The sequence below is a fragment of the Rhinatrema bivittatum genome, chromosome 3 (genome assembly GCF_901001135.1).
Source record: "Rhinatrema bivittatum chromosome 3, aRhiBiv1.1, whole genome shotgun sequence".
NCBI classification, from domain to species: domain Eukaryota; kingdom Metazoa; phylum Chordata; class Amphibia; order Gymnophiona; family Rhinatrematidae; genus Rhinatrema; species Rhinatrema bivittatum.
Window position 1 is genome coordinate 4,860,166 of NC_042617.1, and position 27,143 is coordinate 4,887,308.

The following is a 27,143-nucleotide window of genomic DNA, read 5'->3' on the forward strand; positions in this document are numbered from 1 at the left end:
GGAGATAAGGTGAGGGATGCGGTAGCCCAGTTGTGGGACCACCATGAGACCCTCTCAACAACTCTCCGCCAGCACTTCAGACTCGCCTTCCACAGCAAGGAGATCAGAGAGACAGGGTCAGAGGAAGTCTTTCTACTGCCAGAGGAAGTACTATCCAGCCCCTCGCTCCCATTTGCAGAGAGTGAATTCCTGTGGTTGTCCCAGGCAGCAGAGAGCTCTCAAACCCCGCAGGGATTTGTCTGGATTGTGGGAAGCATAAGCCAGCCACCTGTACCCAAGATGGTGGATTGGTTACGGTGGTTCAAGGATCAGTGGCCCAGTATAACCTCTGTCCATCGTCCGTCAACGGTACCAATTAAACCTATTGGATGTCCTGCCAAATTGTCCTCTGTGCCTGTTTTGGGGGCCTATAGTGCATCAGGCGGGACTAATATTGGAGTTCTCCACCCTCTTAATGGCCAGAGCATCTGGCCTTGTCCCACCAAGGCAAACAGGGCAATGATTCCTAAGAGAACAGGAGGACTCCGTCCCATCCTAAACCTGAGGGCCTTGAACACGTTTCTAAAAAGAGAAATGTTCAAGATGTTTTCCCTGGGCACCCTGATTTCCACTCTTGCAAAAAGGGGACTGGCTATGCTCCCTCACTTTGAAGGACACATACACTCACATCGAGATCTTCCCAAGTCATAGGAAGTATCTCAGATTTGTGGTGGGAAAACAGCACTTTCAGTACAGTGTGTTGCCATTTGGGCTTGCATTGACCCCAAGTGTCTTCACAAAATGCCTGACTGTAGCGGGGGTGCACCTCCGCAGGTTGGGAGTGCATGATTCCCTTATCTGGATGATTGACTGGTCAAGAGCACATCTCAGACAGGAGCCACTTGGTCCATGCGCTTGACCATCTGGGTGTTGGAGTCACTAGGGTTCGTCACCTCAATTGGACTTCATTGGAGCCCTACTAGACACGTCTCTGGCAAAAGCCTTCCTTCCACTGTGTAGGACGGTCACCTTGACGTTCATAGCGGCAGTGATTCAACAGAGCCAGCAGGTGTCAGCTTGGCACATGTTGAAGCTGTTGGGCCACATGACCACAACCGTCCATGTTACTCCCTTGGCATGTTTGCATATGCGTAGAGCCCAATGCACCCTGAGGTTGCAGTGACGCCAGGCCACACAGAGCCTCCAGGATCGCATGCGAATCACTCCGTCTCTCTGGGACTCTTTGGGTAGTGGGCACTCTCAAATTTGGAATGGGGAATATCCTTCCAGAATCTCCTTACCACGGATGCATTCACCCTTTGGTGGGGAGCTCATGTAGAGGGCTCTGCACCCAGGGCCTCTGATCCACCCAGAAAGCACGTTGTCAAATCAATTTCCTGGAGCTCCGGGCGATCAGGTATGTGCTATGGGCTTTCAGAGATCAGCTGTCCAATAAAGTGACCTTATCCAAACAGACAACCAGGTAGTTATGTGAATTTACTCAAGGAAAGTCTTGCCTAACAAATCTGCTTCATTTTTTTTGAAGGGGTTAATAAACGTGGATAAAGGTGAACTGGTAGATGTAGTGTATTTGGATTTTCAGAAGGCGTTTGACAAAGTCCCTCAATGGAGGCTTCTAAGAAAACTAAAAAGTCGTGGGATAGGAGGCGATGTCCTTTCGTGGATTACAAACTGGTTAAAAGACAGGAAACAGCGTAGGATTAAATGGTCAATTTTCTCAGTGGAAAAGGGTAAACAGTGGAGTACCTCAGGGATCTGTACTTGGACTGGTGCTTTTCAATAGATTTATAAATGATCTGGAAAGGAATACGACACATGAGGTTATCAAATTTGCAGATGTTACAAAACTGTTCAGAGTAGTTAAATCACAAGCGGATTGTGATACATTACAGGAGGACCTTGCAAGACTGGAAGGCTGGGCATCCAAATGGCAGATGATATTTAATGTGGACAAGGGCAAGGTGTTGCATATAGGAAAAAATAACCCTTGCTGTAGTTACACTGTTAAGTTCCATATTAGGAGCTACCACCCAGGAAAAATATCTAGGCATCATAGTGGATAATATTTTGAAAGCATCAGCTCAGTGTGCTGCAGCAGTCAAAAAAAAAGCAAACAAAATGTTAGGAATTATTAGGAAGGGAATGGTTAATAAAACGGAAAATGTCATAATGCCTCTGTATCGCTCCATGGTGAGACCGCACCTTGAATACTGTGTACAGTTCTGGTCACTGCATCTCAAAAAAGATATAGTTGCAATGGAGAAGGTACAGAGAAGGGCAACCAAAATGATAAAGGGGTTGGAACAGCTCCCCTATGAGGAAAGGCTGAAGAGGTTAGGGCTGTTCAGCTTGGAGAAGAGACGGCTGAGGGGGGATATGATGGAGGTCTTTAAGATCATGAGAGGTCTTGAACGAGTAGATGTGACTCGGTTATTTACACTTTCGGATAATAGAAGGACTAGGGGGCATTCCATGAAGTTAGCGAGTAGCACATGTAAGACTAATCGGAGAAAATTCTTTTTCACTCAACGCATAATTAAGCTCTGGAATTTGTTGCCAGAGAATGTGGTTAGTGCAGTTAGTGTAGCTGGGTTCAAAAAAGGTTTGGATAAGTTCTTGGAGGAGAAGTCCATTAATGGCTATTAATCAAGTTTACTTAGGGAATAGCCACTGCGATTAATTGCATCACTAGCATGGGATCTTCTTAGTGTTTGGGTAATTGCCAGGTTCTTATGGCCTGGATTGGCCTCTGTTGGAAACAGGATGCTGGGCTTGATGGACTTTTGGTCTGACCCAGCATGGCAATTTCTTATGTTCTTATGGTATGTCAACAAGCAGGGAAGCAAGGGGTTGTACCTCCTGTATCAGGAAGTGGTCCAGATCTGGTCCTGGGCCTAGTCCCACAGGATGGTGTTCAGGGCCATGTATCTGGCAGGAATGGAGAATGTGATAGCAGACAGACTGAGTCGTGCCTTTAGACCCCACGAGTGGTCTCTGGACCAGGCGGTAGCGAACCAGGTCTTCCGCCTCTGGGGGAGCCCAGATGTGGCTCTGTTCGAATCCCCTTGCAGCAGAAAGGTGTTTGTTTTGCTCCCTGTTCAGAACAGTCAGCAAACCAGCCTCAGATGCCTTTGCCCACCACTGGGGCAAGGGTCTTCTGTACACGTATCCTCTGATTCCCTTAGTTGCGAAGACTCTCTTGAAGCTTCGAGAGGACAGAAGGACTGTGAGTCTCATACTCCCTCATTGGCTGAGACAGTTTTGGTTTTCACTGCTTCGGGAGTCTTCCATCTGGAAATCGATCAGTCTAGGGGCTTCCCCAGATCTCATCTTGCAAGATCAGGGCAGGCTGCAGCATCCCAACCTCCAGGCCCTGTCGCTCACAGCCTGGATGTTGAGAGGTTAATCCTGCAGCCACTTGATCTTTCTGAGGACGTGTCTCGGGTCGTGGTGGTTTCCAGAAAGCCTGCCACTAGAAAGTCCTATGGACTGAAGTGGAGGAGGTTTTCTATGTGGTGTGAGCAGAAGGTCCTAGATTCGTTCTCCTGCCCCACACAAAAGTGCTTGATTACCTTTTACACCTATCGGAGGTTGGCTTGAAAACCAACTCTGTTAGAGTTCATCTGAGTGCGATTGACGCATACCACCATGCTGTCGATGGTACGCCCATCTCTGTACAGCCTATAGTTGTACGTTTCATGTGGGGCCTGCTTAAATTGAAGCCTCCCCTAAGGCTGTGTTTTGGAACCTCAATGTGGTGGTTGCTCAGCTGATGAAAGCTCCCTTTGAACCGCTGCGTTCCTGTAACCTGAAGTATCTGACCTGGAAGGTCATATTGGTAGTGGTCATCTCAGAGCCGCAGGGTTAGCGAGCTCCAGGCCTTAGAGACTTATCCACTTTTCACTAAGTTTTTTCATGATAGGGTGGCCTTGCATATGCACCCTAAGTTCCTGCCTAAGGTGGTGAAGGATTTCCATCTTAACCCATCGGTCGTCTTGCCAATATTCTTTCCCAGGTCCCATTCACACCAAGGCGAACAAGTACTGCACGGTTTGGACTGCTAGAGGGCCTTAGCCTTCTATCTGGCGTGGACAGAAGCTCATAGACATTCCACCCAACTTTTCATTTCTTTTGATAGGAATAGGTTGGGAGTTGCCATTGCCAAATAGACACTGCCAATTGGCTAGCAGATTGCATCTCCTTCTGTTATGCCCAGGCGGGACTGCATCTTGAGGGTCATGTCAAGCTCATTCTGTCAGAGCTAAGTCAGTGGCCCACTTGTGAACAGTTCCCGTGGAGGAGATCTGCAAGTCTGGATAGGGATGGCCGACGTGACAGGTTCGGCCAGTCCATCCTCAAGACACTTCCTCCAGTCTCATGATTTTTTTAATTTTCTTAAGCATTTCATGGGGGACATAGTCAGTTGCCTTCTGAAAATCCAAATACACTACATCTACCAGTTTACTTTTATCCACGTTTATTAACCACTTAAAAAAAAAGTGTAGCAGATTTGTGAGGCAAGTCTTTCCTCTGGTAAATCCAGGCTGGCTGTGTCCCATCAAATCATGTCTTTCTAAACGTTCTGTGATTTAATTCTTTATAACATTTTCCATGATTTTTCCCAGCATTGAATTTAGGCTCACCGATCTATAGCATCCCAATCACCTCTGGAGCCCTTTTTAAATATTGTGGTTACATTGGCCACCCTCCAGTCTTCAGGTACAATGGACGATTTTAATGATAGGTTACAAATTACTAGTAATAGATCTGAAATTTTGTTTTTGAGGTTTTTTTTAGATCCCTGGGGTGTATACCATCTGGTCCAGGCGATTTGCTACTTTTCAGTTTGTCAAACTGGCCTACTATATCTTCCAAGTTCACCATGATTTGGTTCAGTTCATTTGAATCATCATTCTTGAAAACAGTTGACCAGTCTTCTAGTTTTTTTGTAGTCCCCCTTTTCATTTTTTTTCTACTTTTCCTGGTGTTTCTACCCTATTACAGATTTTTCTCATCTAAAAACCAGCATGAGCCTCTATAATGTTGCTAGTAAATATATTGAAAGGAGCTGCTTCTAGCCCCTGAGCCCTGGGGTACCCAACTAGTCACTTTAACTTCAGCAGAGTGAACACCATTGACTACCACTTTCTGAGTTCTATTGCTTAACCAATTCCTCAATTTTCTCCCCGTATACCATATTGGCTAGTTTATTTACAAGTCTTCTGTGTAGAAATGTGTTAAAAACCTTGCTAAAATCCTGAAAGACATCATCTGCTCCTCTGTGATCCAATATGCTGGTCACTTCATCAAAGAATTTCTTCAAATTAATTTGATAAGAATTTCCCTTTGTATTTCTATTTTGTCTTAGGTCCTGTAATCTACTCACTTCAAGCTGCTACATTATCCCTTTCTTTAACAGTGTTTCCATAGCTTTGCTCACTATTGATGTACCATGTATTTGAGACCTGGTTTGGCCACTGTCAGTGACAGGATGCTGGACTTGATGGACATTTGGTCTGATCCTGTATGGAATTTATGTTCTTAGGTTGTGAATTACAGTGACTCTCGGACAGCGGAGGAAATCTGTGAGAGCGCCTCCAAAATGATCACCTTCATTGACCTGGCTGGACACCACAAATACTTAAAAACCACCATCTTCGGCCTTACCAGCTACTGCCCAGACTTTGCCATGCTTGTGGTGAGCGCTAATACCGGCATAGGTAAGATCAAAAGTACAAAATCCTCGAGGCGTACAGGGAAGACATAATGGAATCATAATACTGAGGGAATGCTGAGAAGTGAAGGGAAGACATAGAATGAGACGGCGGGGGGGGGGGGGGGGAGGAGGAGGGCAAGATGGATCAGTTTGATGGAGGAATGCTGGAGGGGGAAGATGGATGTGAAGGGGTGAGATGGCAAGGGTTCAGTTTTGATGAAATGCTGGAGAGGTGAGGAGGATGGGCAGTAATGGAATGAGATGGGGATTGGGAAGATGGATCAGTTTGGAGGAATGCTGGAAAGATGAGGGGAAGGATGGATGGGAAGAGATGGGGAAGTTCCCTGTATGTACCTGGATCAGTTTATTCATCCCTGCCAGCAGATGGAGGCAGAGAAAAGCCTCGCTGAAACTGCTTGATAAGCCCTGGTGCCACCTGCAGTATTTCTCTGTCTTCAGCAGATGGCTGGTGCATAAACCTGCAGTTCCTGAACATACCCAGATCAGTCCAGACAAATGGGTTTTATTCATCCCTACCAGCAGATGGAGGTAGAGAACAAAACTTTGGGGACTCCCACATATATATGAGAGCGCCACCTGCAGTCCCTCAGTATTCTCTATCTCCAGTAGATGGTAGAGGTGCTAAACCTGCAGTCCTGACTGATTGAGGTATTGTGAGGAAACTTTTCTCCCTGAGGTGCCAGGTTCCTGGACAAGGGATATCCCTCGGGTGGAGCTGGGCGAACGGGGGGTTGGATACCCCTGCCTAGTTCAGCCCGCATCTCCAAGACCCAGATAGCCAGTGGTCTGGCTCCCTCAGTGGGACCTGAAGCCTCCCTCCGCTGGCCAGAGCACCTTTCAGGGAAGTACCCAACATTTTTTTTCTATGGGGACTTATCTGGGGTGTCTGTGCCTTTAATTTAATTTAAAAAATAAATAAATAAAACCCTGCTTTGTGACTGAGGCAGCTCGGGTTTCTCTGAGCTGCCTCGGGAACGTCGTGGGTGGGTACGGAGGTAAGTGGAGGATTGGGGATGGATAGCAGAGGCAATTTCTCTCCCGGGGGGGGGGGGATTTGACATTTGTACTATTTTAGCAGACCGTCTGCATGGCCGTTGCAGTGCGCGGTTTTTTTCTGCCGGCTCAGAGGCCGGTCTTTCGCGCTGGCGGGAGTTGCAGGGGGAAGTGTGCCCCCCTCTGTTCTGTTCTCGGCCGCGTTTTTGCTAGGCAGGCACTGCTGTGTTAGTGCTTTAAAATAAAATAAAAAAGGATACAAATGGCAGATTTACAGCAGGGAAATGTCTGCCAGTCGTGTGGGGCCGGGTGGCCTTTCTCAATGCCCTCAGCCTCTGCACGGATTGTGCGGGGGGGTCCATTTCAACACCCAGCGAGGCAGAGTGTTTCTCACGGTCAGCAGGATGAACAAGCTTCAGGAGCAAATTGCTAGTCTCCTGCGGCTACCGATGCCAAAAGTCTGGGATTACTTTCAGGTCCTGGGCTCTAGAGCATCTACGTTGGAACTGGTACCATGGGCTTTTGCTCATTTAAAACCCTACAGAGGGCGTTGCTGTCCCGTTGCAGTCCTCAGTCGCAGCAGTACTTTCTATCTCTGTCTCTGATGGAGGCGGCGAGGGCCAGTCTAGCCTGGTGGATGATGCTCAGCAAACTGGAGACGGGAATGCCTCTCGAGGCCCCGGATTGGGTGGTGGTGACCACAAATGCCAGTCTTCGGGGTTGGGGGGTGGTTTGTCTAGGCAAGTCTGCGCAGGCCTATGGTTTGACAGAGGAGCAGGCGTGGTCCATCAATCGACTGGAGACGAGAGCGGTGTGCAGGGCTCTGGTGGAGTTTCTACCCTTAGTCCACCATCAGATGGTGAGAGTTTTTTCGGACAATTTGACCACAGTGGCTTACATCAACCGCCAGGGGGGGAACCAAGAGTCCCGCGGTAGCGCAGGAGGCTCAACTGCTGTTGGAGTTGGCAGAGCTCCATCTCGAGGGCATGGCTGCTTCTCACGTGGTGGGAGTCGACAATGTCCAGGCAGAGACTATCTCAGCCGGCAACAGTTGGATCTGGGGGAGTGGGAGCTCTCTCTGGAAGCATGGAATATCCTTTGCAATTGGTGGGGAACTCCTCAGTTCGATCTCATGGCCACGAGTCTCAATGCCAAGACACAGAGATTCTTCAGCTGTCGGAGGGAATCGGGAGCGGTGGGGCTAGATTCCCTGGTGTGTCCATGGCCGACTGGCATTCTGCTGTATGTTTTCCCTCCTTGGCTGCAGATAGCACTGAGACACTACTTCTCTCGCTAACAGATAACATTCTAAGAGGTTTTGATAGCAGTAAACATTACATTCTAATAATGCTAGACTTAGCAGCAGCCGTCGACACAGTAAACCATAAAATACTACTAAACAGACTAGAAGAAATCTGATTACACAGCAAAACAATAAACTGGTTCAGTTCATATCTAAATAATAGGTTTTTCCAAGTTCAGATCAACAACGCATTATCAGAAAAAGTCAATCTCAAAACCGGAGTACTGCAGGGATCAGCCCTGTCTGCAACCCTCTTTAACATATACATGCTGCCCTTGGGCCATCTGCTTGCAGGACTAGGAATCATACATTACATTTATGCAGACGATATTCAACTAATTCTACCAATAGAGGACACATTAGAGAAAACATTAAACCTAGCTAACATGTACCTAGACTTTATAAAACTACTACTAAACCGAATGGAACTTGTGGTTAAGATTGAAAAAACAGAATTTCTACACTTAGAACGGAAAAAATATTGAAATCACACAAACTCCAATAATCCTCAAAGACAACCAGAAAATTGAACTAGCTGAAAAAGTATGAAACCTTGGAATAATAATGGACCCTGAAATCAACCTAAAACAGCACATATCGCTAAAAGTAAAAGGCTATGCAAAACTCATGGTACTCAGAAAACTAAAACCACTACTAAAACTAGCTGATTTCAGAACTGTACTTCAGGCACTAGTTTTCTCCAGCATGGACTATTACAATGCCCTTCTATTAGGACACCCAAATACAACATTAAGGCCACTTCAAATACTTCAAAACACAGCAGCTAGAATACTAACCGGAAAAAGGAGGAGAGACCATATAACTGAAACCCTGGCGGTATTACATTGGCTACCTATTGAACACAGAATTAAATACAAAGCCCTATGTATTAGTTTATGTATGGTACATGATAAAAAATCAGACTGGCTAAACATAGCATTATGAGTACACGTCCCACACAGAAACCTTCAATCAGCAAATAAAGCACTCTTAACCATTCCTTCAGTAAAGACAGCAAGACTAACCCAAGTGAGAGAAAGGGCTTTATCTTTAGCAGTCCCCACTCTTCGGAACACGATGCCTCTAGAGATCAGATTACAAAGAGATCTCAAAACATTTAAGAAAAATTTAAAAACATGGCTTTTTAAACAAGCATTTTATAAAGAGACTGGAGAATAGAAAATATACAGGAATAGGCAGAAGAGCACTAACGCACAGCACTATTCTAAGAATGTGCAGTAAAATAGTCTATGAACTCTATATCACAATAAACATAATTGTAAACACTATGAATATGAATTTTACCCGTGAACAGTACCTTATAGGTACACCTGGTCATGACCTACTCCACTAAACAATTGATTGTCTTTAATGATATATTGTAACTGAACCTTTGGTGGCACCTGTTAGAATGTACTATAGTACGCATTCACCTACATTAATTTATGTGCCTACATGTAAACCTTTGCGATGATATATAACTTAGTGACGGTATAGAAAAGATTTAAAATAAATAAATAGCAAGAGTACTCAGACGGATAGAAGCTCATCCGGGTTCCGTTATAGTGGTGGCGCCGGAGTGGCCTTGTCGTCCGTGGTTCACGGATCTTCTTTGTCTGGCGGTAGATGGGCCATTGCGTCTGAACCATTTGCAGAATTCTCTGCAACAGGGACCCATATTTTTGGATTGGGAGGATCGCTTCTGTCTCGCGGCTTGGCTTTTGAGAGGAGGAGATTGCTCGTAAAAGGGTATTCTGAGTTCGTAATTGCTATTCTTCTGCAAGTGCAGTGTCCTTCTATGTCTTTGGCCTATTCCAGGGTATGGAAGGTATTTGAGACCCTGGTATGGGCAACAGAGCTTAGAGCCTCTTCAGGCTTCTGTTTCCCACATTTTGTCCTTTTTGCAGGTGGGCTTATCCAAAGGGTTGGCCCACAGTTCTCTTCGTGTCCAGGTTTCGGCCTTAGGTTGTCTCAGAGGTAAGGTGCAGGGGAAGGCCTTGGCTTCTCATCCGGATGTGGTTCAGTTTCTACGAGGAGCCAAACATCTTTATCCGCCCCTACGTAGCATTTGTCTGGAATGGAATCTCAATCTCACATTGAAGGCTCTTTGCGAGGATCCTTTTGAGCCTCTGAGTCGTACATCTTTGAAGACGCTTACGCTGAAGACTGTCTTCTTGGTCACGATATGTTCGGCTAGGAGGAGTTCGGAATTGCAGGCTCTTTCTTGCCGTGCTCTGTTTCTCCAGATTGCGTCAGACAAATTGTCTTTGCGAACGGTGCCTTCCTTTCTCCCCAAGGTGGTGTCAAGTTTTCATGTAAACCAAACAGTGCAGTTGACCAGGTTTCCGGATTGGGCTTGGGATCCCTTGATTGGACGTGAGCTTCATCTTTTAGATGTGAGACGGGTGGTGTTACGATAGTTGAAGGTTACTAATGCTTTCCGTCGCTCTGATCATTTGTTTGTTCTTTTCGGGGGATCAAAAAAGGGGGAGAAGACGTCCAAGTCATCGTTATCGCGATGATTAAAACAATCTATCTCTGCAGCTTATGTATCCAAAGAAGAGCAGTTCCAGTGGGTCTTAGAGCGCATTCGACTTGAGCTCCGGCGACGTCATGGGCTGAGTGTCAGTTATTGTCTCCCCAGGAGATCTGTAGAGCTGCAGTGTGGTCTTCGTTGCATATTTTCACCAAGCATTACCGTTTGGATGTGCGGGCTCTGGAGGCGACACCTTTTGGGGAGAGTATTCCTCGAGCGGGTCTTTCGGGTTCCCACCCACTGTAGGGAGGCTTTGGTACCATCCCATTTGTCTGGACTGATCTGGTGGGTATGTTCAGGAAAGGAAAATTGGTACTTACCTGCTAATTTTCGTTCCTGTAATTACACAGATCAGTCCAGAGGCCCACCCTGAGGATCTATGCCGAAAGACCGCTGTATATTGACTGCAAAGCAGAGTTGTCATTGTTTGGTCAGAGTTTTGCTGTTTTTTAAAACTTTTTTACCAGTTGGTCAGGGGTATCCAGTTGGAACCTTGTTCGCCTTTTAAATTAGGTTTTACTTATCTTGGCTTGGGTATTGATTAATACTGAGGGACTGCAGGTGGCACTCTTGTATATGTACGAAATCCAGTATCTCTGAAAATATTTAAATATAAAAAATGCAAGAGATTCAGCTTGAAAAGACAAAGCAAGGGAATGTTTGTTAAATCTCTAGGGAAACCTCATATAGTGCCACTAAGGGCTACAACCTGTTATGCACAGCTCTAGAAGCGCTAGGGCTTTTTAATCATTGGAATCCCAGAGAAAATGATTCTTTGAAAAGCTATAATATGCATAGGTGCAAAAAGCCCACTTGGGACCTTGTAATTTTTGAGTTACCAGTCCTGTAGAATTACAGTGAAACCATGCCAGGTTATTTCACAGAATATGTCATGCAATCTGCACGCAGTCTGTCATTGCAATGTTTCGGGAGATCCTTCTTCAGGGAAACAAGAACTGCTAGATGCAGGCAGATGCAACTGGTGTATGACCTATGGTAGAAGTGACAAACAACCCTTTCAAAAGATGGACCACATCTTTATCACTTATAGGCAAACAAAGATGTCAGGACACCTACTTGATTTAATGCAGGACAGTCAATGTGTCGGCTTGGCCGCGATTTGAAACATGCTGAAGTGAAAAGTAACCAATTAATAGATTAACACCGAGAGAGTTGCAAAGTTCTATACACAAGGCTCAAAATTCAGAGTCCAGGGCTTACGTGCGTGATGAAAATCTGCTGCATCCGATGTGTTTATCATTGACAGAGTACTGCTGTTGAATGCTGACATTTAACTCTGAGGAGTCCCGCCAAAAGCGGCAGTGAGAAATAGGAAATGACGACAGTATGTCCAAATAAGGGCATCTGTGTCATCCGGTGGCCATATTGGAATGGCTGGGAAAGCCTTTTCTCCTTCAATGGGTAAATACATCATCCGGCGGCCATATTGAAGGAACCCTACAACATCCTCCAGGCTTTATGGATCCACAGTGTTTATCCCACGCCCCTTTGAAATCCTTCACAGTTTTGGTCTTCACTTCCTCCGGAAGGTCGTTCCAGGCATCCACCACCCTCTCCGTGAAGAAATACTTCCTGACATTGGTTCTGAGTCTTCCTCCCTGGAGTTTTAAATCGTGACCCCTGGTTCTGCTGATTTTTTTTCCAACGGAAAAGGTTTGTCGTTGACTTTGGATCATTAAAACCTTTCAAGTATCTGAACGTCTGTATCATATCACCTCTGCTCCTCCTTTCCTCCAGGGTGTACATATTTAGATTCTTCAGTCTCTCCTCATAAGTCATTCGATGAAGACCATCCACCTTTTTGGTCACCCTTCTCTGGACCGCCTCCATCCTGTGTCTGTCCCTTCTGAGATACAGTCTCCAGAACTGAGCAGAGTACTCCAGGTGAGGCCTCACCAAAGACCTGTACAAGGGAATAATCACTTTCCTTTTCTTACTCAATATTCCTCTCTCTAAGCAGCCCAGCATTCATCTGGCTATAGCTATCGCCTTGTCACATTGTTTCGCTGACTTCAGATTGTTAAACACTATCACCCCAAGGTCTCTCTCCTGCTCCGTGCATATCAGCCCTTCACCCCCCCATCGAATACATTTCTTTCGGATTACCACACCCCATATGCATGACTCTGCACTTGGCATTGAATATCAGCTGCCATAACTTCGACCAGTCTTCCAGCTTCCTTAAATCCCGTCTCATTCTCTCCACTCCTTCCGGCGTTTCCACTCTGTTGCAGATCTTAGTATCATCCGCAAATAGACAAACCTTACCTTCTATCCTGTCTGCGATGTCGCTCACAAAGATATTGAACAGGACCAGTCCCAACACTGACCCTTGCGGTACTCCGCTCATCACCGCTCTCTCTTCCAAGTAAGTTCCATTTACCATCACCCATTGTCTTCTGTCCTTCAACCAGTTTGCTATCCAGGCCACCACCTTGGCACTCATACCCAAGCTTCTCATTTTATTCACAAGCCTCCTGTGCGGGACCGTATCAAAAGCTTTGCTAAAATCCAAGTAGATGACATCGAGCGCTCTTAAGAACATAAGAACATAAGAAATTGCCATGCTGGGACAGACCAAGGGTCCATCAAGCCCAGCATCCTGTTTCCAACAGAGGCCAAAAACCAGGCCACAAGAACCTGGCAATTACCCAAACACTAAGAAGAACCCATACTACTGATGCAATTAATAGCAGGGGCTATTCCCTAAGTATAATTGATTAATAGCCATTAATGGACTTCTCCTCCAAGAACTTATCCAAACCTTTTTTGAACCCAGCTACACTAACTGCACTAACTACCTTCTCTGGCAACAAATTCCAGAGCTTTATTGTGCGTTGAGTGAAAAAGAATTTTCTCCGATTAGTCTTAAATGTGTTACTTGCTAACTTCATGGAATACCCCCTAGTCCTTCTATTATTCGAAAGTGTAAATAACCGAGTCACATCTACTCGTTCAAGACCTCTCATGATCTTAAAGACCTCTATCATATCCCCCCTCAGCCATCTCTTCTCCAAGCTGAACAGCCCTAACCTCTTCAGCCTTTCCTCATAGGGGAGCTGTTCCATCCCCTTTATCATTTTGGTTGCCCTTCTCTGTACCTTCTCCATCGCAACTATATCTTTTTTGAGATGCGGCGACCAGAATTGTACACAGTATTCAAGGTGCGGTCTCACCATGGAGCGATACAGAAGCATTATGACATTTTCCGTTCTATTGACCATTCCCTACCTAATAATTCCCAACATTCTATTTACTGCAGCACACTGAGCCGACAATTTTAAAGTATTATCCACTATGATGCCTAGATCTTTTTCCTGGGTGGTAGCTCCTAACATGGAACCTAACATCGTGTAACTACAGCAAGGGTTATTTTTCCCTATGTGCAACACCTTGCACTTGTCCACATTAAATTTCATCTGCCATTTGGATGCCCAATCTTCCAGTCTTGCAAGGTCCTCCTGTAATGTATCACAGTCTGCCTGTGATTTAACTACTCTGAATACTTTTGTATCATCCGCAAATTTGATAACCTCACTCGTCATATTCCTTTCCAGATCATTTATATATATATTGAAAAGCACCGGTCCCAATACAGATCCCTGAGGTACTCCACTGTTTACCCTTTTCCACTGAGAATATTGACCATTTAATCCTACTCTCTGTTTCCTGTCTTTTAACCAGTTTGTAATCCACGAAAGGACATCGCCTCCTATCCCATGACTTTTTAATTTTCATAGAAGCCTCTCATGAGGGACTTTGTCAAACGCCTTCTGAAAATCCAAATACACTACATCTACCGGTTCACCTTTATCCACCTTTATATTCCTCGATCCAATTCATTAGTCACCCAATCAAAACAGTCAATCAGATTTGTCTGACAGGACCTTCTCTTGGTGAAATCATGCTGCCTCTGGTCCATCAATTCTGCTGCTTGAAGATAGTTCACTATTCTTTCCTTCAGCAGAGATTCCAATACTTTTCCCACCAGCGAGGTGAGGCTAACTGACCTGTAGTTTCCAGCCTCCTCTCTGCTCCCACTCTTGTGAAGCGGGACCACCGTCGCTCTTCTCCAATCACTCGGCACCACTCCCGTTTCCAGGGATCTATTGAACAGGTCACAAAGTGGAGCCAACAGCAGATTTCTGAGCTCCCTCAGTATCCTGGGATGAACCTTATCAGGCCCCATGGCTTTGTCCACCTTCAGTTTTCCTAGCTGTTCCCATACATTCTCTTCCGTAAACGGAGTTTCATCCATTCCACTTCTCTCCAGTTTCTTGTTAACTAGCAACAGTCCTTCTCCGGGGTCTTCTTTAGTGAACACCGAACTGAAGTATTCGTTTAATATTTCTGCCATTTCTTCATCTGTCTCCACCCATTGATCCTTTTTACCTTTCAATTTCAGTATACCACTTTGAACTTTTCTCCTTTCACTGATGTATCTGAAAAATGTTTTGTCACCTCGCTTTACCTCTTTGGCAATCCTTTCTTCCGTTTGACATTTCGCTTTCTTAATTACTTTCTTCGTCTCCCTCGGTTCCACCAAATATTCTTCCTTGTGATCCTTTATATTTCTTAAATGCTGTTCGTTTATCTTTTATTTTATCAGCCATCTCCTTTGTGAACCAGATAGGTTTCATTCTTTTCTTGCTTTTCTTTACTTTTCTAGCATATATATTAGTTGCTTCGGTAATTGCTCCTTTTAGTTTGGCCCACTGTTTTTCCACATCTCTCGTTTTCTCCCAGCCTTCTATTTCTTCCTCCAGGTACTTTCCCATTTCAACAAGTCCGTGTTTCCTAGCGTGTAGCAGATGGACTCAAAACAAATGGGTATAGTGTGCTCGTGCTAGCAGTTGGAGACGGATCTGAAGTCAGCACGGGTACATATACCCCCACAGGAAGTGTAGCAAATCAGTAATTTCCGTCTCCAAAGCAGTTTGGAGCTACCCCACGCTCGCTGAGCGTGTTTCCAAATTCTAACGACTAAATTCATAGAAGAAACCTACTGAAGACGAGCCCCGCACTCCTGTGGTGATACCAGGCGGTCACTCACCCAGTTGAGTTTCCCGAGCTGACTTCCATGGTCCCTCGGAGGTAAGAGCCTCGGTCCGGTGGCCGGTTCGCGGCAGGGACCCAGCCCCCGAGTGAGAAGAGCTCGGGCGCGGCTTGGCCCCCGAGCGAGACAAGTTCGGGCGTGGCCTAGAGGCAGCCTTGGTCCCGGCGTGGACTTGGCCCCCGAGCGAGACGAGTTCGGGCGCGGCCTAGAGGCAGCGGGTGCACTTCCTTAAGCGCGGCGGTGAAGGTACTCCCCTCTCCCCCTGCAGCCGGAGACCGCCCGGGTCGCAACCGGGAAGCGCCGAAGACAAGGTAAGGCGTACATCTTTACTTGGTCTTCGAGGAAGTGTGGACTAACTGGGCCTGCCTACGAGGCAGCCCGCCTAGGAGGTCGCCATTTTGCCTGCCTACTCATCTTCGCCAATTAAGCGCACGTTGCTTGCTAGGCGCATGTTGCTCGGCGCACGCGATAGGCGCACGTTGTTAGCGCACGTTGTTAGCGCACGCGATAGGCGCACGTCGACTAAGCGCACGCGATAGGCGCACGTCGACTAAGCACACGCTACTAGGATACGCGCACATTTCTAAGACGCCCGTTTATAGGCGCACATTTATAAGACGCATGTTATAGGCGCACGTTCCTAAGACGCCCGTTCTAGGCGCATGCTGTTAAGCGCACGTGTTAGGCGCACATCGTTGGGCGACACCGCATTTTAGGCGAATGGAGCATAAGAGAGCCCATGCATCCGCAGAGCCGGCACCTCCAGAATCAGGCATGAACGCTCTAAGCCTCTGCTCAGCATGCAACCTCAGAGCCACACAGAGCGAGGAAGCAGACTCCCTATGTGCCCAATGTGAGGAGGCCATGGGAGTTCCAGGACAAGACCGGTCCCAGCCCAGCGGTTCCTCAGGGAACACACCGGACTTGGCAGGCCGCGGCAAGCAGCCAGGGAACCCGAGAGACCTGGTACCCCTGCGGCCAGATCCGGCTTCGCTTTCCTGGGTGGAATTATTTAAGGGGATTCACGCCTTTGTCCAGATGCAGTCTGCTCCTCGTATGGGTCTTTCCGTCCTGGTTGATCCGGCTCCTGGACCCTCGAGACCTAGGTGCGGCCACTCGCCACCCGACAGCCCCGATTATGGGGATTCGGATTGCTCCGAGGAACATGAGGAGCCCCCCGAGGAGGGTGAACTTCCCTCGGAGATAGAACCATATCGGACCATGAGACGCTTCTTTCGGAAAGAAGATCTTCCAGGCCTGGTCTCACAATGCTTATCAGAGCTGGCCATTCCGGGCCAGGACGCCCCAGAGGACCCTATAATGAACCCCCTGCTAGAGGGCCTGCACCAAACGGCCCACCACTTTCCCCTCCTACAAGCAGCATAGCAGCTAATCGAGCTGGAATGGAAGGCACCGGAGGCCTCATTCAAAGGGGGTCTGGCCTTGTCTGGCATGTACCCTCTGGATCCGGCGTCCAAGGAGCTGCTGGCGTGCCCCAGGGTAGACACCATAGTTAACGCAATTGTGAAGCGCACCACCATTCCGGTGGAAGGGGGAGCGGCCCTCAAGGATATGCATGACCGCATGGACACCATTCTGAAACTAGCCTTTGAGGTAGCAGCCATGTCCCTTTGAATCGCGGCTTGCTGCACCGTGGTGACGCGTTCCTGTTTATCACAGGCAAGAAACAACACCCCGGGAGAAGACATGGAATCAGCTCTCGCATTTCTCACTGATGCAGCCTCCGACCTCGTCCGTACGGCAGCCAAGGGAGTGTCCTCCTCAGTGGCAGCCAGAAGACAGCTTTGGCTACGCAATTGGGCGGCCAACTCGTCCTCCAAAACACGACTCACAAGAATGCCCTTTAAGGGTTCCCTACTGTTCGGCAGCGACCTCGAGAACTGGGCTACTAAATGGGGTGCCTCTCCATTACCCCGTCTACCAGAAGATAGGTTAAGGAGGAGCCAGCGTTCTGTTTCTAGACCATCCAGAGGTAGAAACTCGCAGCGCTTCAACCCCTACAGGACTCGCTATCAAGCACCTCGTTCTCAGGCCAGGAACCAGCCCTTTCGGACTAAGCACACCAAGAAGAGAACCGGCCCGGGTTCTGGCCCCGGCCGTAACCCACAATGACAATCAGCCGACCCATCCGAGGGTAGCAGCCATAGGGGGAAGGCTAACCCTCTTCTACTGCAGGTGGGTCGAGATCACTTCGGACTAGTGGGTCCTCGCCATCATCCGGGAAGGATATTACCTGGATTTTCTTTGGCTTCCACCGAACAAGTTTGTGGAATCTCCTTGCTCACCGATCAAGAAAGCGGCACTAGAAGTGACCTTACAGAGGCTCCTGGCCCTAAGAGCCATAATCCCAGTACCTGCAGGAGAGAGAAATTCTGGGCATTATTCCATTTATTTCATAGTACCCAAGAAGGAGGGCACTTTCAGGCCCGTCCTGGACCTCAAGTCGGTCAATCGACACCTACGGGTCCCCAACTTTCGCATGGAAACTCTGCGGTCTGTCAAGAATTCAGTACGGCCAGGGGAGTTTCTCACCTCCCTAGATCTGTCGGAAGCCTACTTGCATATCCCAATCCATCAGGATCACCAGCGCTATTTACGCTTCAAAGTCCTGAATCAGCACTTCCAGTTCCGAGCTTTACCCTTCGGGTTAGTCACTGCGCCGCGGATCTTTACCAACGTCATAGTAGTAGTGGCGGCAGCACTCAGGAAGGAAAGAATTCTCGTCCATCCCTACCTGGACGATTGGCTGATCAGGGCAAAGTCACCGGAGGAGAGTCACCGGGCAACCAACAGAGTTATAGCTCTTCTGGAAAGCCTAGGATGGGTAGTCAACATAAAGAAGAGTTCCCTATAGCCATCCCAGTCGCTGGAATACCTAGGGGTCCAATTCGACACCCAAGACGACAAGGTCAGCCTGACCTCCAAGAGACAGTCAAAACTCTGGAATCATCTGCAGGTCCTGCTGAGTGCCAGCCGGCCCACAGCTCGGGATTACCTACAAGTCCTCGGCCTCATGGCATCCACTCTGGAAGTGGTGCCTTGGGCGCGGGCTCATATGAGACCATTGCAACGCGCCCTTCTATCTCGATGGAGTCCACGATCGCAGAACTACACCATACACCTACCTCTGCCGGCCAGAGTGCGGAATTGGCTACGGTGGTGGTTACAGCCCGGCCACATAAGCCGGGGGTCAAGAATGTCCTCCCCAACCTGGATTCTGCTCACCACAGATGCCAGCCTGAACGGATGGGGAGCACACTGCGAGGAACTCACCGCCCAAGGGCGGTGGACCAGAGAAGAGTCAAGGTGGAACATCAACCGACTAGAGGCACGGGCAGTCAGGCTTTGCGTGCCTGCGATTTGCCCACAGATTTCGCAACAGTGCGGTCAGAGTGATGTCAGACAACCCCACCACAGTGGCATACATCAATCGACAGGGCGGAACCAGAAGCCAACAAGTGTCCCTAGAAATAACTCCCCTGATGAATTGGGCAGAAGCAAATCTTCAGGACATCTCCGCCGTCCACATTGCCGGGAAGGACAACACCACGGCAGACTTCCTCAGCAGAGAAAGCCTAAACCCGGGGGAGTGGCAGCTGTCACCCACAGTTTTTCAGATGATTGTGGATCGATGGGGGACGCCAGCCATGGACCTATTAGCGGACAGGTCCAACGCTCAAGTTCCCAGATATTTCAGCCGCAGGCGGGATCCTCGAGCCCAGGGGATCGATGCCCTGGTACAACCATGGCCTCAGGGGATCCTGCTATACGCCTTTCCTCCGTGGCCCCTGCTGGGCGCCGTTGTACACAGGATTCAGCGACACAGAGGCCTAGTTCTTCTAGTGGCCCCGGACTGGCCAAGAAGACCCTGGTACGCAGACATGAGAAGACTACTGGCAGGGAATCCTCTATGCCTGCCTCCACAAAGGGACCTGCTGCAGCAAGGTCCCATCCTCCACGAGGATCCAGCTCAATTCTCTCTTACGGTCTGGCCATTGAGAGGGCTAGACTGAAGAAAAGAGGATACTCGGAGCCGGTAATAGATACACTCCTCCGAGCACGCAAGTTCTCCAAATCACTGACATATATCAGGATCTGGAGAGTTTTTGAAGCCTGGTGCGACTCTCACAGCACCAATTCACATGCCGCTAAGATTCCTCTCATCTAGGACTTCCTACAAGATGGACTTCAGAAGGGTCTGTCGCTCAGCTCCATCAAGGTACAGGTAGCAGCGCTGTCTTGCTACGGTCCCAGGCGTGACGGCAACTCCATTGCCAAACACCCAGACGTTTCACGTTTCCTGAAAGGAGTCAAACACATTCGCCCGCCACTGAAGTGGCCAGTGCCCTTGTGGAACCTCAACCTAGTATTGGAATTTCTAGCGGGATCTGCCTTCAGGCCCCTTCGAGGCCTGTCTCTCCGTTTGTTAACCTTGAAGATGGTGTTCTTGCTGGCCGTATGTTCAGCACGCCGCATCTCAGAGCTACAAGCACTGTCCTGCCGTGATACATTTCTCAGAATCACTCCAGAGGCTATCCATCTTCACACAATTCCATCCTTTTTACCCAAGGTGGTTTCACACTTTCACCTCAACCAAACCATATCCTTGCCTACCACAGAAGGTTTGAAGAAATCGGAAGAAGGTCGAATACTACGTCATCTCGACATCGGCAGACTGCTATCCAGATACCTGGAAATGTCAGAAGCAGTACGAAAGACGGACCACTTGTTCGTCCTGCACAGCGGGAAGAAGCAAGGGGAAGCGGCCTCACGGCCGACCATCGCCCGCTGGATTAAAGAAGTTATCAAGGCAGCCTACGTAGAGGCGGGTAAACCACTGCCTCTACAGGTCACGGCTCATTCTACCAGAGCACAATCGGCCTCTTGGGCAGAAGCTAAGCTGCTGTCGCCTGCAGAGATATGTAAAGCGGCGACGTGGTCTTCCCTCCATACCTTCTCCAGATTCTACCGTCTGGATGTCCAGGCCCGGGAGGACACAGCATTTGCGAGGGCAATCCTACATGGTCCTCGGGCAGCCTCCCGCCCAGTCCGGGAGTAGCTTTTGTACATCCCATTTGTTTTGAGTCCATCTGCTACACACTAGGAAATGTTGAGATTACTTACCTGATAATCTCCTTTTCCTTAGTGTATGCAGATGGACTCAGTATCCCGCCCAGCTGCCGGTATACATGGGGATTCGCCGACTCACGGTAAGACATGTTTCTTATATAGGGCATCCACCTTGCCGGGTGTCGACGCCTTCCGGCTGAGTACACTGGCGGTCTCCAGCTACAATCAATTGGTCAGGGTAATCCTGTTCATTTAACCGATCGGTCAGTCACACATATATCCATAAAAGCTTTTGCAAGGAAGATTACTGATTTGCTACACTTCCTGTGGGGGTATATGTACCCGTGCTGACATCAGATCCGTCTCCAACTGCTAGCACGAGCACACTATACCCATTTGTTTTGAGTCCATCTGCATACACTAAGGAAAAGGAGATTATCAGATAAGTAATCTCAACATTTTTGAAACACAAAACCCAGGTCTTTGTGCGACTTCTCTGTATCCTATTAGTGATATTAAACTATACAGTTTGATGATCACTGGTGCTGAGGTGGGCGCCCATCTGGATGTTAGAGACATTATCTCCATTAGTGAGCACTAAATCGAGTATAGCTCTCTCCCTCGTGGGTTCCATTACCATTTGTTTGAACAGAGCCCCTTGCAGGGTATCCACTAACTCTCTATTACTGTTAATCCGGCAGATTAAAATCTCCAACAATCACCACTTCTCCCTTCTTCCTCATCTTTTTGATGTCTTCAACCAGATCTCTGTCTAGTACTTCCATTTGATTTGGAGGTCTGTAAACCACTCCAATAAAAACTGATGCCCTATCATCCTTTTTTAGGACAGCCCATAAAGCTTCTTCTTTGCCCCATCTTCCTTGCAGCTCGGATGTTTGGATTGTTTTTGACATAAAGAGCCTCTCCTCCCTCTTTTCTGTTCTCTCTGTCCTTCCTTAATAAGTTATATCCCGGCCATGCACCAGGCCTATCTGGCGCAGCAGGAAGGTTTAAGGGGATCCACAGTTGCCTCTGGCACCGCTGAGTCCGGGACTGCAGCCTCCGGGGGCCCGAGTCAGGGTCCACATGGCCGCGGCACTCAGGGATCCCATTGGCAGCCAGACCGGGGGGGGCGGCGCAGGGAGCTACGGGAGGCTTACAGACTCCGGTCCCTCTGGCAGGGGCGGCGACTGGATCCTCAGCGCAGGACCTGGCATCCCCGGACGGGGATCAAGGAGATGACATGGGGGTCCCTTTGGTGGCAGAGGGGGACGATCCAAAAATTCTCCGGTTGTTCCGGAGGGAGGAGTTGGACCCTCAGCTTCTTGAGGAGCTTGGTTTGAAAGCTCCTCAGGAAGTTACGGAATTCGATGGGGTGGACCCTGTCCTGGATAGTCTTGGTGGTCATCTGTTCTGCCAGGAGAATTTCTGAATTACAGGCACTGTCGTGTAGAGACTCGTTTCTTCAAATATCTGATTCTGGATTCACATTGCGTACAGTTCCTTCCTTTGTCCCAAAGGAAGTCTCTGCCTTTCATGTTAATCAAACTATTGAGCTCCCAGCGTTTACAGAGTTGGAGGATTCTGTACAGCATGCTCGGGAGCTCAAACTGTTGGATGTCCGCAGGGCCTTGCTTCGCTATCTTAAGGTTACTAATGATTTCAGGAGGTCTGATCATCTTTTTGTTCTATGGAGCGGACCCAAGAAGGGTAGCCATGCCTCCAAAGCAACTATTGCCAGATGGCTTAAGGAGGCTATTGGGTCAGGGTACATTCTCAAGGGCCGTCAAGTTCCTGAGGGTTTGCGGGCCCACTCAACCCGGGCTCAGGCGGTTTCATGGGACCCTTACTTTTCAATATATTTATAAATGATCTGGAAAGAAATATGACGAGTGAGATATTCAAATTTGCAGATGACACAAAATTGTTCAGAGTAGTTAAATCACAACCCAAGAAAGAGATCTAGGTGTCATAGTGGATAACACACTGAAATCGTTGGTGCAGTCAAAAAAGCAAACAGAATGATGGGAATTATTAGAAAAGGAATGGTGAATAAAACGGAAAATGTCATAATGCCTCTGTATCGCTCCATGGTGAGACCGCACCTTGAATACTGTGTACAATTCTGGTTGCCGCATCTCAAAAAAGATATAATTGCGATGGAGAAGGTACAGAGAAGGGCAACCAAAATGATAAAGGGGATGGAACAGCTCCTCTATGAGGAAAGGCTGAAGAGGTTAGGACTTTTCAACTTGGAGAAGAGACAGCTGAGGGAGGATATGATAGAGGTGTTTAAAATCATGAGAGGTCTAGAACGGGTAGATGTGAATCGGTTATTTACTCTTTCGGATAGTAGAAAGACTAGGGGGCACTCCATGAAGTTAGCATGGGGCACATTTAAAACTAATCGGAGAAAGTTCTTTTTTACTCAACGCACAATTAAACTCTGGAATTTGTTGCCAGAGAATGTGGTTAGTGCAGTTAGTATAGCTGTGTTTAAAAACGGATTGGATAAGTTCTTGGAGGAGAAGTCCATTACCTGCTATTAAGTTCACTTAGAGAATAACCACTGCCATTAGCAATGGTTACATGGAATAGACTTAGTTTTTGGGTACTTGCCAGGTTCTTATGGCCTGGATTGGCCACTGTTGGAAACAGGATGCTGGGCTTGATGGATCCTTGCTCTGACCTAGTATGGCATTTTCTTATGTTCTTATGTTCTTAAGCAGATTGTGATAAATTGCAGGAAGACATTGTGAGACTGGAGAATTGGGCATCCAAATGGCAGATGAAATTTAATGTGGATAAGTGCAAAGTGATGCATATAGGGAAAAATAACCCATGCTATAATTACACAATGTTGGGTTCCATATTAGGTGCTACAACCCAAGAAAGAGATCTAGGCGTCATAGTGAATAACACATTGAAAACGTCGGTTCAGTGTGCTGCGGCAGTCAAAAAAGCAAACAGAATGTCCATCCGAGCTACCAGATCCACCAACAATGGCACCCTACATGTCCAATCCTTGAAAATGGCTCACCTCTCTTCCACCCGCAACCGTGCCATCTCCATTGCCGGTCCGGCTCTCTGGAATTCTCTACCTGTCCACATGCGCCTTGAACCTTGTACAATTAAATTTAAAAAGAAACTAAAAACTCTCCTGTTCAACCATGCCTACACAGAATAGCTCCTGCACTCCCCCCCCCCCCCCCCCCCACTCAGGTGACCGCCCTCTCCTTATCTTAAGGAGACATTCATTGTAAATTTGTAAATTATGTTCTCTTGTTATGACCTTCTTGTTTTCTCTATCCTCCTACTACCTTTTGGTTTACCCCCGCCCAGGTTCATTCTCCCTTTTGAAATGTATTTTCCAAACTTTCAGTTATTATGTGAACCGGTATGGTGTTCCCACTAATACCGGTATATAAAAGTTTCTAAATAAATGTTGGGAATTATTAGAAAGGGAATGGTGAATAAAACGGAAAATGTCATAATGCCTCTGTGTCGCTCCATGGTGATACCGCACCTTGAATACTGTGTACAATTCTGGTCGCCGCATCTCAAAAAAGATATAATCGCGATGGAGAAGGTACAGAGAAGTGTGACCAAAATGATAAGGGGAATGGAACAGCTCCCCTATGAGGAAAGACTAAAGAGGTTAGGACTTTTCAGCATGGAGAAGAGTCGGCCGAGGGGGGATATGATAGAGGTGTTTAAAATCATGAGAGGTCTAGAACGGGTAGATGTGAATCGGTTATTTTCTCTTTCGGATAGTAGAAAAACTAGGGGGCACTCCATGAAGTTAGCATGGGGCACATTTAAAACTAATCGGAGAAAGTTCTTTTTTACTCAACGCACAATTAAACTCTGGAATTTGTTGCCAGAGGATGTGGTTGGTGCAGTTAGTATAGCTGTGTTTAAAAAAAGATTGGCTAAGTTCTTGGAAGAGAAGTCCATTACCTGCTATTAAGTTCACTTAGAGAATAGCCACTGCCATTAGCAATGGTTACATGGAATAGACTTAGTTTTGGGGTACTTGTCGGTTCTTATGGCCTGGATGGCCCAGGATGCTGGGCTTGATGGACCCTTGGTCTGACCCAGTTTGGCATTTTCTTATGTTCTTATGGGCGGAGGCTCAGTTAATTTCTCCGCAAGAAATTTGCATGGCGGTGACTTGGAAGTCGCTGCATACCTCTGCACGGCACTACCGATTGGATTTGGGATTTTCTGTTTCCAAGTCTTTTGGTGAAGGTGTCTTGTGAGCGGGACTCTCCAGGTCCCACCCTTTCTAGGAAGCTTTGGTACATCCCAGGAGTCTGGACTGATCCAGGTACGTACAGGGAAAAGAAAATTGGTTCTTACCTGCTAATTTTCATTCCTGTAGTACCAACGGATCAGTCCAGAACCTACCCGGGTTAATGGGGGAGAGTCTTCCGCTGAGCTATAATCTTTCAGCAAACTACTGTTCTTGGTTGTTCATAACTTACAAATTTTGACAAGTTTTTTACACGTTATTTCTATTCAGTTTTTTGCACACATTGTTTTCAGCTTGGGTACAGATCAATACTGAACTACTGCAGATGGCAGCAGGGCTTTTCTCTGTCTCCATCTGCTGGCAGGGATGAATAAACACAGGAGTCTGGACTGATCCGTTGGTACTACAGGAACGAAAATTAGCAGGTAAGAACCAATTTTCTTATGGATCAGTTTGATGGAATGGTGGAAAGGTGATGGGAAGGTTGGGAAGAGACGGGATGAGATGGGAATAGGGAAAGTACAGTACCATTTTCATGGAGGAATGCTGGAGCCATGAGGACTGGGGGTGCTGAGAAAGGTGTAAGGTTCAGGGTGTGCCTTTCACGTGGGATTTTTTACATTGCTCTTTCCTAGGTTTTGAGTACACTTCTCTCACTCTTTTTTTCCCTCTCCCTTGCAGCAGCCTCCCTCTCCTCTCTTCTATGCGGTATCTCACTATCACTGTGTCCCTTGCAGCAGCCTCCTTCTTTCATTTGTGATATCTCGCTGTCACTGTGTCTTTTGCAGAAGTCCCCCTCTCTTGTCTTTTCTGTGCGATGTCTCATGGTCACTGTGCCCCTTGCTGCAGCCTCCCTCTCTTCTCTCTCTCTCCTGTGCAGTATCTCACGGTCGCTTTGTCTCTTGCAGTGGCTTCCCTCTCCACTCTCTCCTGTATGAAATCTCACTGTTGCAGTCTCCTTCTCTTCTCCCTCTCCTGTGCGGTATCTCACGGTCGCTTTGTCTCTTGCAGTGGCTTCCCTCTCCACTCTCTCCTGTATGGAATCTCACTGTTGCTGTTGCAGTCTCCTTCTCTTCTCCCTCTCCTGTGTGGTATCATGGTCGCTTTGTCTCTTGCAGTGGCTTCCCTCTCCACTCTCTCCTGTATGGAATCTCACTGTTGCTGTTGCAGTCTCCTTCTCTTCTCCCTCTCCTGTGCGGTATCTCACGGTCGCTTTGTCTCTTGCAGTGGCTTCCCTCTCCACTCTCTCCTGTATGGAATCTCACTGTTGCTGTTGCAGTCTCCTTCTCTTCTCCCTCTCCTGTGCGGTATCTCACGGTCGCTTTGTCTCTTGCAGTGGCTTCCCTCTCCACTCTCTCCTGTATGGAATCTCACTGTTGCTGTTGCAGTCTCCTTCTCTTCTCCCTCTCCTGTGCGGTATCTCACGGTCGCTTTGTCTCTTGCAGTGGCTTCCCTCTCCACTCTCTCCTGTATGGAATCTCACTGTTGCTGTTGCAGTCTCCTTCTCTTCTCCCTCTCCTGTGCGGTATCTCACGGTCGCTTTGTCTCTTGCAGTGGCTTCCCTCTCCACTCTCTCCTGTATGGAATCTCACTGTTGCTGTTGCAGTCTCCTTCTCTTCTCCCTCTCCTGTGCGGTATCTCACGGTCGCTTTGTCTCTTGCAGTGGCTTCCCTCTCCACTCTCTCCTGTGTGGAATCTCACTGTTGCTGTTGCAGTCTCCTTCTCTTCTCCCTCTCCTGTGCGGTATCTCACGGTCGCTTTGTCTCTTGCAGTGGCTTCCCTCTCCACTCTCTCCTGTATGGAATCTCACTGTTGCTGTTGCAGTCTCCTTCTCTTCTCCCTCTCCTGTGCGGTATCTCACGGTCGCTTTGTCTCTTGCAGTGGCTTCCCTCTCCACTCTCTCCTGTATGGAATCTCACTGTTGCTGTTGCTGCAGTCTCCTTCTCTTCTCCCTCTCCTGTGCGGTATCTCACGGTCGCTTTGTCTCTTGCAGTGGCTTCCCTCTCCACTCTCTCCTGTATGGAATCTCACTGTTGTTGTTGCTGCAGTCTCCTTCTCTTCTCCCTCTCCTGTGCGGTATCTCACGGTCGCTTTGTCTCTTGCAGTGGCTTCCCTCTCCACTCTCTCCTGTATGGAATCTCACTGTTGCTG

The 27,143-nt window shown here is 47.8% G+C and overlaps 1 protein-coding gene across 1 annotated transcript in view; it reads left to right on the forward strand.

The window, feature by feature from the left end:
* The window catches only part of GTPBP2 (GTP binding protein 2), a gene marked incomplete in the record, with an annotated part of 123,512 nt that overhangs the window by 56,187 nt on the left and 40,182 nt on the right, over nt 1-27,143 (forward strand). The window contains 1 exon segment of the mRNA XM_029592830.1: nt 5,546-5,720. Coding sequence (XP_029448690.1) covers nt 5,546-5,720 — 175 coding nt within the window.